This window comes from Pavona decussata, unplaced genomic scaffold (assembly GCF_977016875.1).
Source record: "Pavona decussata unplaced genomic scaffold, jaPavDecu1.1 SCAFFOLD_329, whole genome shotgun sequence".
NCBI classification, from domain to species: Eukaryota; Metazoa; Cnidaria; class Anthozoa; order Scleractinia; family Agariciidae; genus Pavona; species Pavona decussata.
The window spans coordinates 325,606-339,949 of NW_028145717.1; the positions used below are offsets into that span (position 1 = coordinate 325,606).

The 14,344-nt window shown below is 42.0% G+C and overlaps 1 protein-coding gene across 1 annotated transcript; it reads left to right on the forward strand.

Annotated features, from left to right (window-relative positions):
- Window positions 1–2,953: 2,953 nt before the first annotated feature.
- On the forward strand, window positions 2,954–9,430 carry LOC146453554 (uncharacterized). The gene has a single exon (XM_085096491.1). The coding sequence runs from the start codon at window positions 2,954–2,956 to the stop codon at window positions 9,428–9,430; it is 6,477 nt and encodes a 2,158-aa protein (XP_084952617.1).
- Window positions 9,431–14,344: the final 4,914 nt, after the last annotated feature.

Genomic DNA, 14,344 nt, shown 5'->3' on the forward strand with positions numbered 1-14,344 from the left:
TATAGTAACACCAGATGCCCCCCCCCCCCCTCCTTTACATGTACTTGCCACTGTAAATCTACAACATATGATCAAATAATTATGTAAGTGGATATTTGGAGAAATATTAAAATACAAATTGAGGGGAAGTCTGCTCACAAGGCATGCCCCCCCCCCCCCCCCCCCACTCATAAACTATTAAAGGGCCTGTTTACATCGAAGTGTATCTTGTACATCAATGTGAAGGTGGATGACTCGACATAGTTTGCAGAGCAATTACCAGAGATTTCAGCCACTGACAATAGTCAAGTACAATATTATTGAGATCAAACTTGGCAAAGGGGGACAGTATTATAATCACACCAGATGTCCTCCTCTCCTTTACATGTACTTGTCACTTTAAATCTACAACATATCCAATAATTATGTAACTGAATTGGAGAAATATTGAAATACAAATTGAGGGGAACACTGCTCACAAGGCATGCCCCCCGCTCATAAACTAAGGGCCTGTTTACATCGAAGTGTATCTTGTACACCAATGTGAAGGTGGATGACTTGACATACTTTGCAGAGCATACCAGAGATTTCAGTTACTGACAATAGTCAAGTGCAATTGAGATCAAATGAACATACATCTACTTTGAAGGTCATCTTGCAAATCAGCTGTCAATCCCTTTTATTAACAACACAAATTATATACAATTTTGCACAATATATATTTATACAATAAGCACAGAAGTAATAAGGGCAATCATCAATAGAGATTTCATATATGCTTGACTGTTGATGATAAATACATGCCTGAAGTGACTAAATATCTTTTTGTATGGGAATATATGGAAACATATACAATCAGTTAATGCATAGAGTGTATACAGCTCAGGCATGCAAATTGTTGTACAAGTATACATGATATACGTTAAAAGTATAAGTAGAATGTAATTTCTGCACAGCTGATTCTTTATGGAACTAAGTCGCAAGTGTTTCCCCTTTTTAGTTATTTTTTCTGTGGATCTGTTTTTGTGATAATAACATTTCTGATATTTCAGGTGACATCTACCAACAGTCCATAGCCTTCAAGCCTCAACATTTTTTTCCCGAGGTGAAATAGCAGGTCATTTAGAACAGCTGGCTATAGCTTTCACTTTAGCTTTAGTTGTTAACCTAGAGACAAAACAAGCAAAAAGGAAAAAGTCACAATAAATCTTTATGTTAAATCGTGACTCGCTCATTGTTTGCTCCTCACAATTGCCAAACTTTAAACGCACATAGCAGAAAAACGGTGAGAGGTGCGATGCATTAAAATCCAAGAGTAACTCTCCATAAAACCAATGGTGTAATTTCTTTTCTTGGAACCCTGACGATATAGCGTCAAAAAGCAAACGCGTTCATTGATCATTGCACGTGGAGAAAAGCCGCCATATTGGACAAGCTTGCGAGGAAGTCGAATATTGACGACAATAACCAAGGAAATTGTGAGAAAATACAATCACTGGTTACCTGCATACCTCGTCACTTGTTGAATCCTTTCGTTTGGAAGAAAAGCCGTCTTCACGGTGAATAAAACAGTAAATAAGACGAAGGAATTATTCGCGTGAAGATCCTTCCTAAAAACGCTTATGAGAGAATACGGTGATGTGATTGGCCAATTACTGCTACCCTGATGCTTTTCGGACCGTGTCCAACCACCACTGTCACATGACTTAATTCTCAAAACGCCCCTCGATGGAGCCCCGGTAGCCTGCGTAGCTTGCGGTATTGTAGGCGCGCGCGAAAGAAAGTCCCCTCCCCATTCTCCCCGCGGCTTCGCCGCTCGCTTCTAACGGCTCCGCCGCCAAAACTTTTTAATTTGCGCGCGCCTACAATACCGCCAGCTACGCAGGCTAGAGCCCCGGAACAAGGTTGAAGTGCCACAACGCCGCGATCGGCGAAAAAAATCGCCAGGTGTGTCCGCATCAATCGGTGGTAAAACTCGCTTGCGATTTTCGCTGGCGATCCAATTCGACGCGAACGGCGCATAAAATCGCCACGCGTGCCGCTGGCTTTAAGCTCCCTAGATTAAAAAAGAGGCGGCTGACGAGCGGTTTGTACTGAAACAAGATTTTCTACACTATTTAGAGACGTATGAAAAATAAGGGTTCAGCTTGGCTTCCAAAATCCAGAGGTTTTCTTGTTATTTATCGAAGGAAAAGGTTTACTTACAACTCCAGTCCCAGCCGAGTATTGTTATCAAAAACTCCTGGGGGCAAGACTTTCAGCTGGTTGTTATTCAGATTTCTGTCAAGATGTAAGTTTAAATTGAAGGTTACTTTCAGATTACGTGTTATTTTTATGAAATATAAGACTACATAATATGAAAAGATAACATTCTGTCTGTTTTATGGCAAAAGTTGTACTTACAAACGTCTCAGTTGAGTGAGTCGATCAAACACCCCTGCAGGTAAGTCTTCTAGTTCGTTGTTATCTAAGTTCCTGTTAGAATTAAAAATAGTCACTACATAAATTGAAACGCAACTAGCAGTTTACTTATTAATACAACTGCATAGTTAACATGACGTAACCTCATTACTTAACATTCCTTGTTACTACAGCGGTACTGCAGTAATAGTTTTGTAAGGTCAGCGGATGCATGTCACCAATTTGCTTGGTGACCGCTCATCCTGGCTCGTAGCCGCCATGTTTTCGTTCTCATCACGAGTGTGATTTTGTTTGGTCTTTATCCGTGTAATCCTTCATCATCCACGTGTGTGGAAGGCCGTCTGAGTTGTTATCTTAAGTAAAAAGTTTTATCTTACGAATAACAATCAGTCTGTCTTGTCGAAACTCCTTCGGATGTTATAAGTTTGATGTGCGAAGGCAGCCACAATAACAACTCACGGAGGATGCGGTTGAAATAACAAGTCAAGTTGTGGTTTTTAGTGAAGTTTAATTCTACCGTAATGACTTTGTTGCTGGCAGCGACAACTTTGTAATGGATGCTAAAGAAGACGTTTGCGAGAATTCATCGCGTTTAATTGTTGAACTTAAGGAGTTAACGAGGGCTGCCGAAGTGGGGGCATTAAGTGAACAGGAAAATGGTGAGCAAATGGTTGAAGTTCGTAGCAGGAAGCTAACTGAAAAGGGTCGGTACTATCAAACCGAAATCAAAGTTAAATCGTTCAAGTCTAAAAGGTCTACGTTTACAGGAACACTAAGGAATACATTGTTGCTTCGAGGACAGTGTAATGAATTATCAACTTGGAAGCAGAAATTTAGTAGAGCTCAAGTTCTGTGGAGTGAATTCACGGATGCGTATAACGAAATCAGAGAAATTGTTCAAGACGAGGAGTTAGCGAATGTCAGGGACATCTGGGAGCAAGTTTGTGGTGAGTGGTCTAGTTTTGAAAGGGATGTGAGGGATGAAATTAGATACTTGGAACAAACAGTTCTGGAGTCTGGTTCTGTCAGTTCTAAGGGTTCCAAGAAGAGTAAATTGACCAAAACCAATAAATCAAATGTGGATACTGTACTTTCAACCAAGGTAGATAAGTACAAGCTACAACAGGAAGAAGCGGCCTTGAAGGTTAAGTTAGCCTTTGTGGAGCAAGAAAAAGCTCAAAAAGTAGACAAGTTAATGCAGGAACAAAAACTAGAAGAGCTCAGATTGAAGATGGAGCTTGAACTAAGTAGAGCCAAGTTAAGTGTATGCGAAGAGATTGAAAAGGAGCAAACACCCTCGCTTCAGGATGAAGACTTAGCTACTCTTCCTTCTGATAGTAAGGGCGAAGGAGTTAAAAGGTTCTTACAATCTCTTCCAGTACCTACCAGTGCTAATGTGGTCTCCACGTCAGTTCAGTCCTACGCCCAAGTTTCTCTAGCGCCAGTTTTAACAACTACATCCACACCTAAGTCAACCACATGTAGTTTGCGGGCATCAGCTCCATCGTTCTCTCCAGCAGCTGTAACAAACTCAGTATTTACTGTTCGTCATTTTGAACATAGACATAGCCTTCCCACTCAAGGAGAAGTGCCTAGTTCTCAAACTGTCACACCAACAAGAGGTGATCCTCCTGTAACTATCCCTTTTAGTGGTCCATCACCAATTATGTCAGCAGTTGTTGCATCGCCTTCAAGCTACCAGTCTGTTCATCCCCAAGGTCAAGCAAACTCCTTCAGTGAAGGGTGGGAAAAGGTAGCATCATCACTGGAAAAATGTATGGACAAGTTAACTGTAGCTAACTTAGAACAAAGTACTGTGAGCAAACAATTGTTTGTCTCTGGACAGCTTCCAAAGATTACCATTCCAATTTTTAGTGGTGACCCCCTGCAATACCCAGTTTGGAAAAGTGCTTTCAATGCTCTAATTGACTCGAGACCATTAGAGGCAGACATCAAGTTGAATATGTTGAATCAGTATGTATCAGGAAAGCCAAAACAAGTTGTGGAACACTATCTTCTGATCGGAACAGAAGATGCTTACCAGAAAGCCAAGTCCGTACTGCAGGAAAGATATGGAAATTGCAATGTTGTTAGCTCAGCCTTCATCAACAAGTTAGATAAATGGCCCAAGATAGGTCCTAAGGACGCTGTTGCTCTGAGAGAATATTCTGACCTTCTTGATAAAGTCTTAGCTGCCAAGGAAAACATTCCAGCACTTTCTGTACTGGATTATGCGAAAGAAAATGTGAAGCTATGTGCTAAACTTCCCTACTACTTAGAGACTAAGTGGAGGGATGCAGTTAATCATTGGAGACACACCCATGGAGAAGCTAGTTACCCTACCTTTCTCAAGTTTGCGGGTTTCATCAGAGATGCAGCAGATAAGGCGAACATTCCAGAGTTGGAAAGCCTGTCTACATCGAGCAGTCCAAGTTTTAACAGCAGACAGAAGCCAGATAGGAACAGGGGTAGTTCCCTTGCCACATCAGTCTCGGGCCATAGCAATCGTGAAGCAGATTCTAGTAGTTCTAGTAAATCAAGTCGCCCAGGTCCAGCCGATGTGAATAAGTGTCTCTTCTGTGGTGCAGTGCACAAGTTAGATGACTGCAGTGATTTTTGCAGAAGACCTTTCAGTGAAAGGAGAGATTTCTTCTTCCGTGAACGTTTATGTATGGGCTGTGCAGCCAGTAACAGTCATCAGGTAGCGAACTGCCGAAAGAGATTGAAATGCAGAACATGCTCAGGAATGCATCCCACATGCCTTCACAAGGAACAAACACAAGACAGTGTTGCCGTCTCTAATTGTATGAGTGTATGTTTACTTCCTGATCAAAGCAGTGGATTTGATCACACCATGATTGTACCAGTGTGGGTCAGGCCAGTGGGAGAACCAGACAAGGAAGTGTTGCAGTATGCAGTTCTCGATGACCATTCAAATGTCAGTTTTGTGTCTCAAACTCTTTGTGAACGGTTAAATCTACAAGGCCCGTCAACTGAACTTCTGTTGACAACAATGCAAGAGCAGAATGCACACGTTCAAACCAGCAAGATCACTGGGCTAGAAGTTTTGGATTATCACAGGGAGTGTGTTGTAAAAATGCCAGTGGCCTTCACCCGAGAACTTGTTTCAGCCAATCGATCGCAGATTCCCAAACCTGAAGTGGCCAGAGAATGGCAACATTTGAAGCCCATTGCCGATAAGTTGACACCGTACCATCCAGACGCAGAGATTTCTATCCTGATTGGAAACAACTGTCCGAGAGCTATCCGACCAAGAGAAATAGTTGCCGGTGAAGATGATGAGCCGTATGCCCAAAGAACCGTACTTGGCTGGGGAGTGATCGGAAGAGTCTGCAAGTCACGTGATGAGGAAGACAGAGACAGGGGTGTGTGCAATAGAATTACAGCTTCAGAAGTCCATAGCCGCTTTGCGTTCACTACGAAGGCCAAAGAGATTGTTGACCCGGAGAAGGTTCTACATGTGCTAGAAACTGACTTTGTTGAGACAAGTACTAAGAACAAACCTTATTCCATAGAAGATGAGAGATTCCTAAGGATTCTAGAGAACGGAGTGAAGAAACGACCAGATGGACATTATGAAATGCCCCTTCCATTGAAGTCAAACAATGTGTGTCTACCCAACAATCGCCAGCTTGCTGTAAAGAGGTGGAACCAGCTGAATGCCAGATTCAAGAAGAATCCGAAGTTCTTTGCAGACTACCAGATCTTTATGAAGGACTTAATTTCTCAATGTGCAGAAAGAGTTCCTGTAGATCGTCTTGAAGTACAAGATGGCAAAGTCAATTATGTCCCACATACAGGAGTCTACCACCCAAAGAAACCAGGACAGATCAGAGTGGTGTTTGATTGTTCAGCCCAGTTTAACGGAGTCAGCCTCAACGACAACTTGCTACAAGGCCCTGACTTTATGAACGATCTGTTAGGAATCCTGTGTCGTTTCCGCCAGGAAAGCGTTGCATTTATGACGGACATCAAGAGCATGTTCCACCAGTTCGTAGTTGCTGAAGAGCACAGAGACCTGTTGCGTTTCTTGTGGTGGCGGGATGGGGACCCGTCAAATGAAGTAGTTGAGTACCGTATGAAAGTTCACCTGTTCGGAGCCAGTAGTTCCCCAGGTTGTGCGAACTTCGGGCTTAGGCGAGCAGCTGACGATGGTGAAGAAGAGTTTGGTGCGGATGCAGCTGCGTTTATACGCAGGGACTTCTACGTAGATGATGGGTTGAAGTCCGTTTCAACAGTTCCTGAAGCCATCCAATTGATCAAAGCCAGCCAAGCCATCTGTGACAAAGCAGGGCTCAGATTACACAAGATAGTGTCAAACAAAAAAGAAGTTCTTGAGGCTATTCCGGTTGATGACCATGCAAAGGGAATCAAGGAACTGAACTTAGCCGTAGATCCTTTGCCTATTGAGAGAGCCCTGGGTGTGACGTGGTGTGTTGAGAACGATAGTTTTCGGTTCCGTATTGACTTTCGTGATCGCCCTTTAACTCGGCGAGGTGTCTTGTCGACTATTGGTTCTATCTATGATCCTAATGGTTACATAGCCCCTGTCACACTCAAAGGAAAGCAGATACTCCAGCAGATGTGCAAAGATAAGTTAGACTGGGATAGCCCTGTCCCTGAGTATCTACACCCACAGTGGGAAAAGTGGCTACAAGAAGTCGTAGAGTTGGAGAAGCTGGAGATACAGCGATGTTTCAAACCGAATAACTTTGGCTCCGTGAAAGCTGTGGAGATGCACTACTTTTCAGATGCTTCAGTGGAGGGCTACGGTCAGTGCTCTTATCTAAGACTGATTAACGAACATGACCAAGTTCATTGCTCTTTCGTTATCGGAAAGGCACGGGTAACGCCTCTAAAGCACAAGACCATCCCAAGGCTGGAGTTAGCAGCTGCTACCACCTCAGCAAGAATAAGTGAGTTTGTGAGAAGAGAGTTGGAGTACCCAGAGATCAAAGAGTTCTTCTGGACAGACAGCCGAGTAGTTCTCGGATACATTAACAATGAAGCTAAGAGATTTCACGTTTATGTCGCTAACAGGGTGCAGCAGATCCGTGACCTAACTGATCCTAACTCGTGGTTCTATGTTGACACAAGCAACAACCCAGCAGATTACGCGTCACGAGGACTCACAGCAAAGCAGCTGGTAGAAGGTTCGCGTTGGTTAACCGGTCCTGAATTTCTATGGAAGAGCGGACCCTGTAAACCTGAAAATGTGGAGGTGTCTCCCCTTCAAGAGTCCGACCCGGAGGTGAAGAAGGTGTCCGTATTGATTACGGAAGTCAAGAGTGTTGTTCCCTTTCCTGATCACTTCGAGACGAGCAGACTGGATGGTGTATCCAGCTGGTACCAAGCTATGAAGGTCATAGCGCTATGTTTACGACTGAAGTCCAAGTTTCAAAGAAGAGAAGTGAAGAAGCCCAGGAAACCAGTGACAAGGTCAGGGGCAGATGCTGAGAAATCTGTGCAAAAGGTTGCACTGTCAGAGCTTCAAGGAGCAGAGAAGACCATCATCCGGTGTTTGCAGTACGAACATTTCTATGAAGAACTTCAAATTCTCTGCAACCTGAATGTGACTGACGGAGAAACAAACAGAGGTCAAGCTAGAAGAAGAAATCAAGCATTGCGAAAGTCCAGTTCGCTGTACAAACTGGATCCCTTTGTGGACCAAGATGGTCTGATTCGTGTTGGAGGACGTATCAGAAGAGCAAATTTACCAGTTGATATGAAGCATCCAGTCATTATTCCGCGAAAAGGTCATTTGACTGAACTGTTGATTCAACATCACCACTTGAAAGTGAACCACATGGGTCGCGGGATGACGCATAACGAGCTGCGCCAGAATGGCTATTGGTTGATCAGTGGATCTTCGGGAGTGTCAAGATTCATATCAAGCTGTGTAACGTGTAGACGGCTACGTAGACCCACAGAGCAGCAGAAGATGGCTTGTCTTCCTGTGGACAGACTCGAACCAGCACCTCCATTTTCCTATTGTGCAGTTGATTTCTTCGGACCGTTCATTGTCAAAGAAAGAAGGAGTGACGTTAAACGTTATGGAGTATTGTTCACGTGCATGGGGTCAAGAAGTGTTCACCTTGAGACTGCCAATTCACTGGACAGTTCTTCCTTTATCAATGCGCTGAGTCGTTTCATGAATCGGAGAGGCGCTGTCAGGCAGCTGAGGTCTGACCAAGGGACAAATTTCGTTGGTGCACGGAATGAATTGAAGTCAGCTTTATCTGAGATGGACCAAGATCACGTTCAAGAGTATTTGCTAAGGAATGGATGCGAGTGGATCCCATTCAAAATGAACATGCCCCACTCTAGCCACATGGGAGGAACCTGGGAAAGGTTGATTCGCAGTGTACGCAATGCATTGGAACCACTGTTGTTGAAGGCTGGGAACCAACTCGATGATGAAACTTTGCGCACATTTATGACGGAAGTCGAGTGCATTATCAACTCAAGACCTCTCAGTGTTGACTACCTATGTAATGCAGATGCACCAGAGCCGTTAACACCAAACCACCTCCTCACTATGAAGCCAAAACGAGTGCTACCACCACCAGGAGAATTTCAACGAGCGGATGTGTACTGTCGCAGGCGTTGGAGAAGGGTGCAGTATTTCGCGAACGAATTTTGGCTAAGATGGCGCAAAGAGTATCTTCAATCGTTACAAGTCAGACGAAAGTGGGTTCAGCCAAAGAGAAATCTTACTGTTGGTGACGTGGTGATTTCCAAAGAGAATGAGGGAACCCGTAACAAGTGGCCGCTCGGCAGAGTAGTGCAGACTTACCCTAGTGAAGATGGTTTCGTCAGAAAGGTCAGGTTGCTGATGGCAGACGGAGATTTGGATGATCGTGGCAAACGCCAAAGCCCGCCGTCATATCTAGACAGACCTATACATAAGCTTGTTCTACTGTTGACGGCAGGTGAAGTGGTCGAGGAGGATGTCCTTCACCGGGAGACCAGGGAAGTCCCCATCGAGGAGCCAACGAAGAACACTTGAAGAGCGACATGATTATGACAGTGAACATTGCAGTAGAACGTTAAATTTATTAACTTGTTGATCATTTCAGTAACTGCTGCGGAGCAGTTATGTGAATTTTCGAGACACTACCGTTTGCGGAGCATTTAACTACTAGTTTATTGAAGTTTAAACCTTTAAGTTTATTGTTGTTTGTAACTGCACGGATGCAGTTGAGGAGCCATGTTACTACAGCGGTACTGCAGTAATAGTTTTGTAAGGTCAGCGGATGCATGTCACCAATTTGCTTGGTGACCGCTCATCCTGGCTCGTAGCCGCCATGTTTTCGTTCTCATCACGAGTGTGATTTTGTTTGGTCTTTATCCGTGTAATCCTTCATCATCCACGTGTGTGGAAGGCCGTCTGAGTTGTTATCTTAAGTAAAAAGTTTTATCTTACGAATAACAATCAGTCTGTCTTGTCGAAACTCCTTCGGATGTATAAGTTTGATGTGCGAAGGCAGCCACATTCCTTTACGATAAAGAACTCTACTTACAGCCAATTCAGTTCAGTATTGGAATCAAAAACTCCTTCATTCAAGCTGTTCAACTGATTATTGTCCAAGAAACTAGGAAGAAACAATATCAATGACTTGGTAACTAGCAGTCTACTTATAAGTGATATTGAGTAATGGTATATAGCCCACAACAAACAACAAGCTTGTATGATTCAAGTCGAAAATATATTTTTAATCTTTTTTTTTTTCATGCAAGTCAGGAAAAACGACAAAAACGTACAGCACTTGTAACTGAGTGTTACTATTGAAGACTCCTGGAGGCAAGTTCGTCAACAGGTTCTTCTTTAGAAATCTATCAAAAACAAGAAAAAAGAACCTGTTACTATCAGTCTACTCACTAATGTTATTGGATAATTACATATTAGGCACCACAAGCAACAGAATTGCGTGATTATAGGTGGAATCATTGTTTTGTAGACGAAGAACAGTTTAACTTAACTGGCTGACAAAATAAGTGTTGCCACGTAGAGATCTATTAAAAACAATAACAGTGTAGAGCTAAAATTTGTTGTTACATTTGTTTTTTCTATTAATCTGTATTGCTAAGTGTGTGCTGTAAATTTCGTATTTATGGCTACCAGTCATTGATTGTTTCAAAGTACTTAAAACTGCGCGACGACTTAACGAATGAAATAATAAAGGAACTTAACACTTTTCAAACACTACAAATTATTTCATTCCACTTAATAGTTAACCATATTTAAGCTTCAAGTTGAAAGTTTAGTTAAATTAAGGAAAACCTGTGCATTTAATTTGTAGTATTGATTAATCTCCGTGAATCTTTAATTTAAGGTGAGGATATGGATGTGCGTTCCCACCTTGAAACCCTTTATCATATATATGCGGGCTAATAGATTTGAATTTCCCTACAAACGTAATCTTGACTAAACCTGACGCTTAAATGGACAGCCATTGCTACAATATTTTTTTCCGAATGTTAGGAAACACTTATCCTTATCTGGTTTAATGAATCCGCCCCTGAGCCCTAAGTCGATAACACTCATCTCCCTTGGGGCTGCACATACCTTTATAACGTATATGGAAACGTATCTACAGGGGCATAACTGTATTATGTTTAAATCCTTTAGAAACGACAAGTCTACTAAGTCAGACGTGAGCAGAGAGGGTTGAGCGGTGAGGGGTGAGGGGTGGGGTGGGAAGAAGTTTTGGTGAGGAGTAAGGGATGCGGGAAACGCATATTTTGATATATTTTCTCTTTATGATCCTGATTAGCTCCATTTGGCGAATATTTTTTCAAAACCGGCGTCACTACAAAAGAGTCTTTGCTTTGCTCTTAGGCACGACGTTCCTGATTAACCGTTGTGACCTTTGCATTTTGCGATCGTGATGTCTTATCCACATCAGTTTATATCTCACCATGTGGTAATTATAGCCGCTTCCAAACACTATCTTCTAACTAATTTACTCAACAAGGCAAATTTCTTGTTTTAAAATTTGAAGAGAAGAGACTTAGACTTCCACAGGAGCAACGGACTTCTTTATGAAACTAGTGCAATAGAGCATATTACGCCAGCAAATACGTTTTTACTTAGGTGAGGTATTAAATTAAGGAAATGACACTGGAGATGAGGCGCTACAGTGTCGGAAGTGTGCTTTGGCGCTCCGATAAAAATTCGTACAAAACGAACCTAATTAATCTCCCAGGAACTCTCTTGCCTTATTATTTCGTCAAAACTTACAAAAGAGTAAAAAGATGTGAACAACTCCAAATATAAATAAAGGAAAGAGAGCAAGGAAAGGCAGTTCTACAAGCGATCAAGATGGCGATTCGGTTTATCTCGAGCTCTTGGAACGGAGACCAACGCTTGGAAGCAAAGAAGAAGCCAACACGAGGTGCCTAAATAATTAGAAAGCTTAACTCGACCAAATAAATGCAGAAATCTCTTCACTATGCGAGAAAGTCAAGTCGCTTAAAGAATCACTTGAACCTACGGAAGCAGAGTAAGAAGTCGAAGAAAGAGTTAACATGTCCGAAGAAGATCAAATGAGAAATGAAGAAGAGCTAATTAGACAATTAACGTGGTTTTACAACGCACTGGATTTTTCAGTTCAAAGCGGTCACGTGGCCGATAACGTCAAAATGACAAGGATTCTGAATAACGCTCTTTACAGGGAATTCTATTAACATATTGACTTTGGTTGCCTTGTGCCTCCAACTGGCGAAGATATGGCCATCCAAAATGACTAGTACTCAGACTCCCGTATCTTCACAGTTACTCTTTGCCCCCTTTAGATTTTAAAAAGAAGCGAGACGCCCAATTTTGAGTAACCCTCATAAACAGGCTTCCAACCATGTTCTTTTTTTCCAGTTGATGACACTCTATTCACATAGTGAAGTAAAACGCTTATTTTCGGTATAGTCACGTGACTTATGACGTAATCGTCCTTAGTTTGGCATGACAGATATTTGTTGGCATGCATTATTTCCACGTTGAGTCGCATCCTTTTGGACATCAGGCGGACAGTTATTTTGCGTTCAAATTTTATCAGGTATAAGGGATTCTGGGAAGGTTCTTATTTTAATTATACTTTACTTTAGTAATTATTAATGGATGCCAACATTTCCTGTCAAATTTCCACTTCCTCATCGAATGTTGTCAGCCTATCTTTTGCAGGTCGTCCGGGGGGCAAGGTAGCATTGTAGGCGGGAAATCGAAGGCGTTAAAGACAGTGACCAAGCGCAATTTAATTTAATTTTCAATTTCTTCATTGGTCTAAACATAAAATAGTTCTCCTCCTGTTCAAAAACTCCTACTTCCTAAAAGTGTTGAGGACATCCTTGGACCTTAGTTTCTTCTTTATTAGCTTGAGAGATCAGTAGAGTTCATTACTCGAGCTTGTCGTTTGGTGTATCGAAAGCCTCCATGACATACAGGGAATGGTATTTACAGGCATTATTAATTCCTAAATTAGATTACTTTTTGTAGGTACGTGTTACGGGTTTACTTTATTATTTACAATACTGCTTATCATTGCATAGTCTTTGAGATCTGGGACTACAACAACACTTGCTTAGAACGCTTCAAATTATTTTTGAGTTTATCACCAATTAGGGTCTGTGATTTGGGCGCGGGAAACGAGATATGAGAGTGGGAGTTAAGTGTCAAAGCAGCAACTTAGATTTTTTACCTCCTAGAAAAATTTAAAAATGATCACCTCACTGAGGAGCAAACAGATGCACATTGTATAGCACCTGATTCCGGACTGGATTGCACAACTGTGTGTCATCAGCGGTCGCCTGCAAAGCTGTTAGATGTCTTTCGAATGCACTGAACAGCTCACTTGCATACATGACAAAGAGACGACTGCCAAGGGAGGAACCTTGTGGCACACCATAATTGAAATCAATGGGTGCTAGATGTGTAGTAAGTAAGCAGGCAAGCAAGCAAGCACGCAAGCAAGCAAGCAAGCAAGTAAGTTTTATTCAAGGAGGGTAACACATAACAGAATTTCTGATAAACTCAGTGGCCCTCTATCCTTATTCAGTACTTAAAATACATCTAAGATAGTGACAGTAAGTCACAAAACTCAAAATTTAAAATGCTGAAATATGTGGAAGTTAACAATATGTACATGGATTGAATATCTGAGTTAAGAACGCAACGCACACTATAAACTAAGAATTAATGAGCTAAAAGTTATTTTTTAAGAGCAGACTTTAAAGAGCCAAAGATATCGTTCTTACGCACATCCAAAGGAATACTGTTCCAGAGCTTCACCCCACGAACTTGACAAGAACGACTCCCTTTTGTTTCCCTTTTATAGCAAGGACACACCGATTTGTACTTTCCATATCAAATAGGTCCGAGTTGCGTTATCTACCTTGGGCAGTCGTTTTCATTTTTGATGCGCATAAATGTTAAAGTACTTTTTTGGAGATTTAATTTGTTGTTAAGCGGCAGCTAATCAAGCCGTCTAATAGCATCTCACTCCTTTCCCTAATATCTGCATACAAAATTACACGAACTGCTCGCTTTTGCAGTTTAGATACGCGTTTGACGTTCTTTACAGTTTACAGCTTACTACAGTTTATTTATTATTATTTCCAATAAATATACAAAGACAAGTTCTTCTGACGCAGTGCTCCATGCGCATAATCCGTACAGGGTTATCGGCATGAACAACGCGTTAACATACAGCTTACGTTCTGTGAGGGGCAAATTACCCTTAATCTTCTAAGAACTGCAATCCGTTGTGACACTTTTTTGCAAAGGTTATCAATAAGTTCGGTAAAAATAAAGTGGTTGTCTAATTTGCTCAATCTCGCTACCGTTGCATGAAATTTTGAGAATCTTGTCTGGAGTTTTCTTCTCTAGGCGTTTGCTAGTTACAAGTCGACTTTTCGTTTTAGAAGCATT

Bases quoted from the DNA above. Each gene is read 5' to 3' on its own strand.
- LOC146453554 (XM_085096491.1), top strand. From the start codon at position 2,954: ATGGATGCTAAAGAAGACGTTTGCGAGAATTCATCGCGTTTAATTGTT.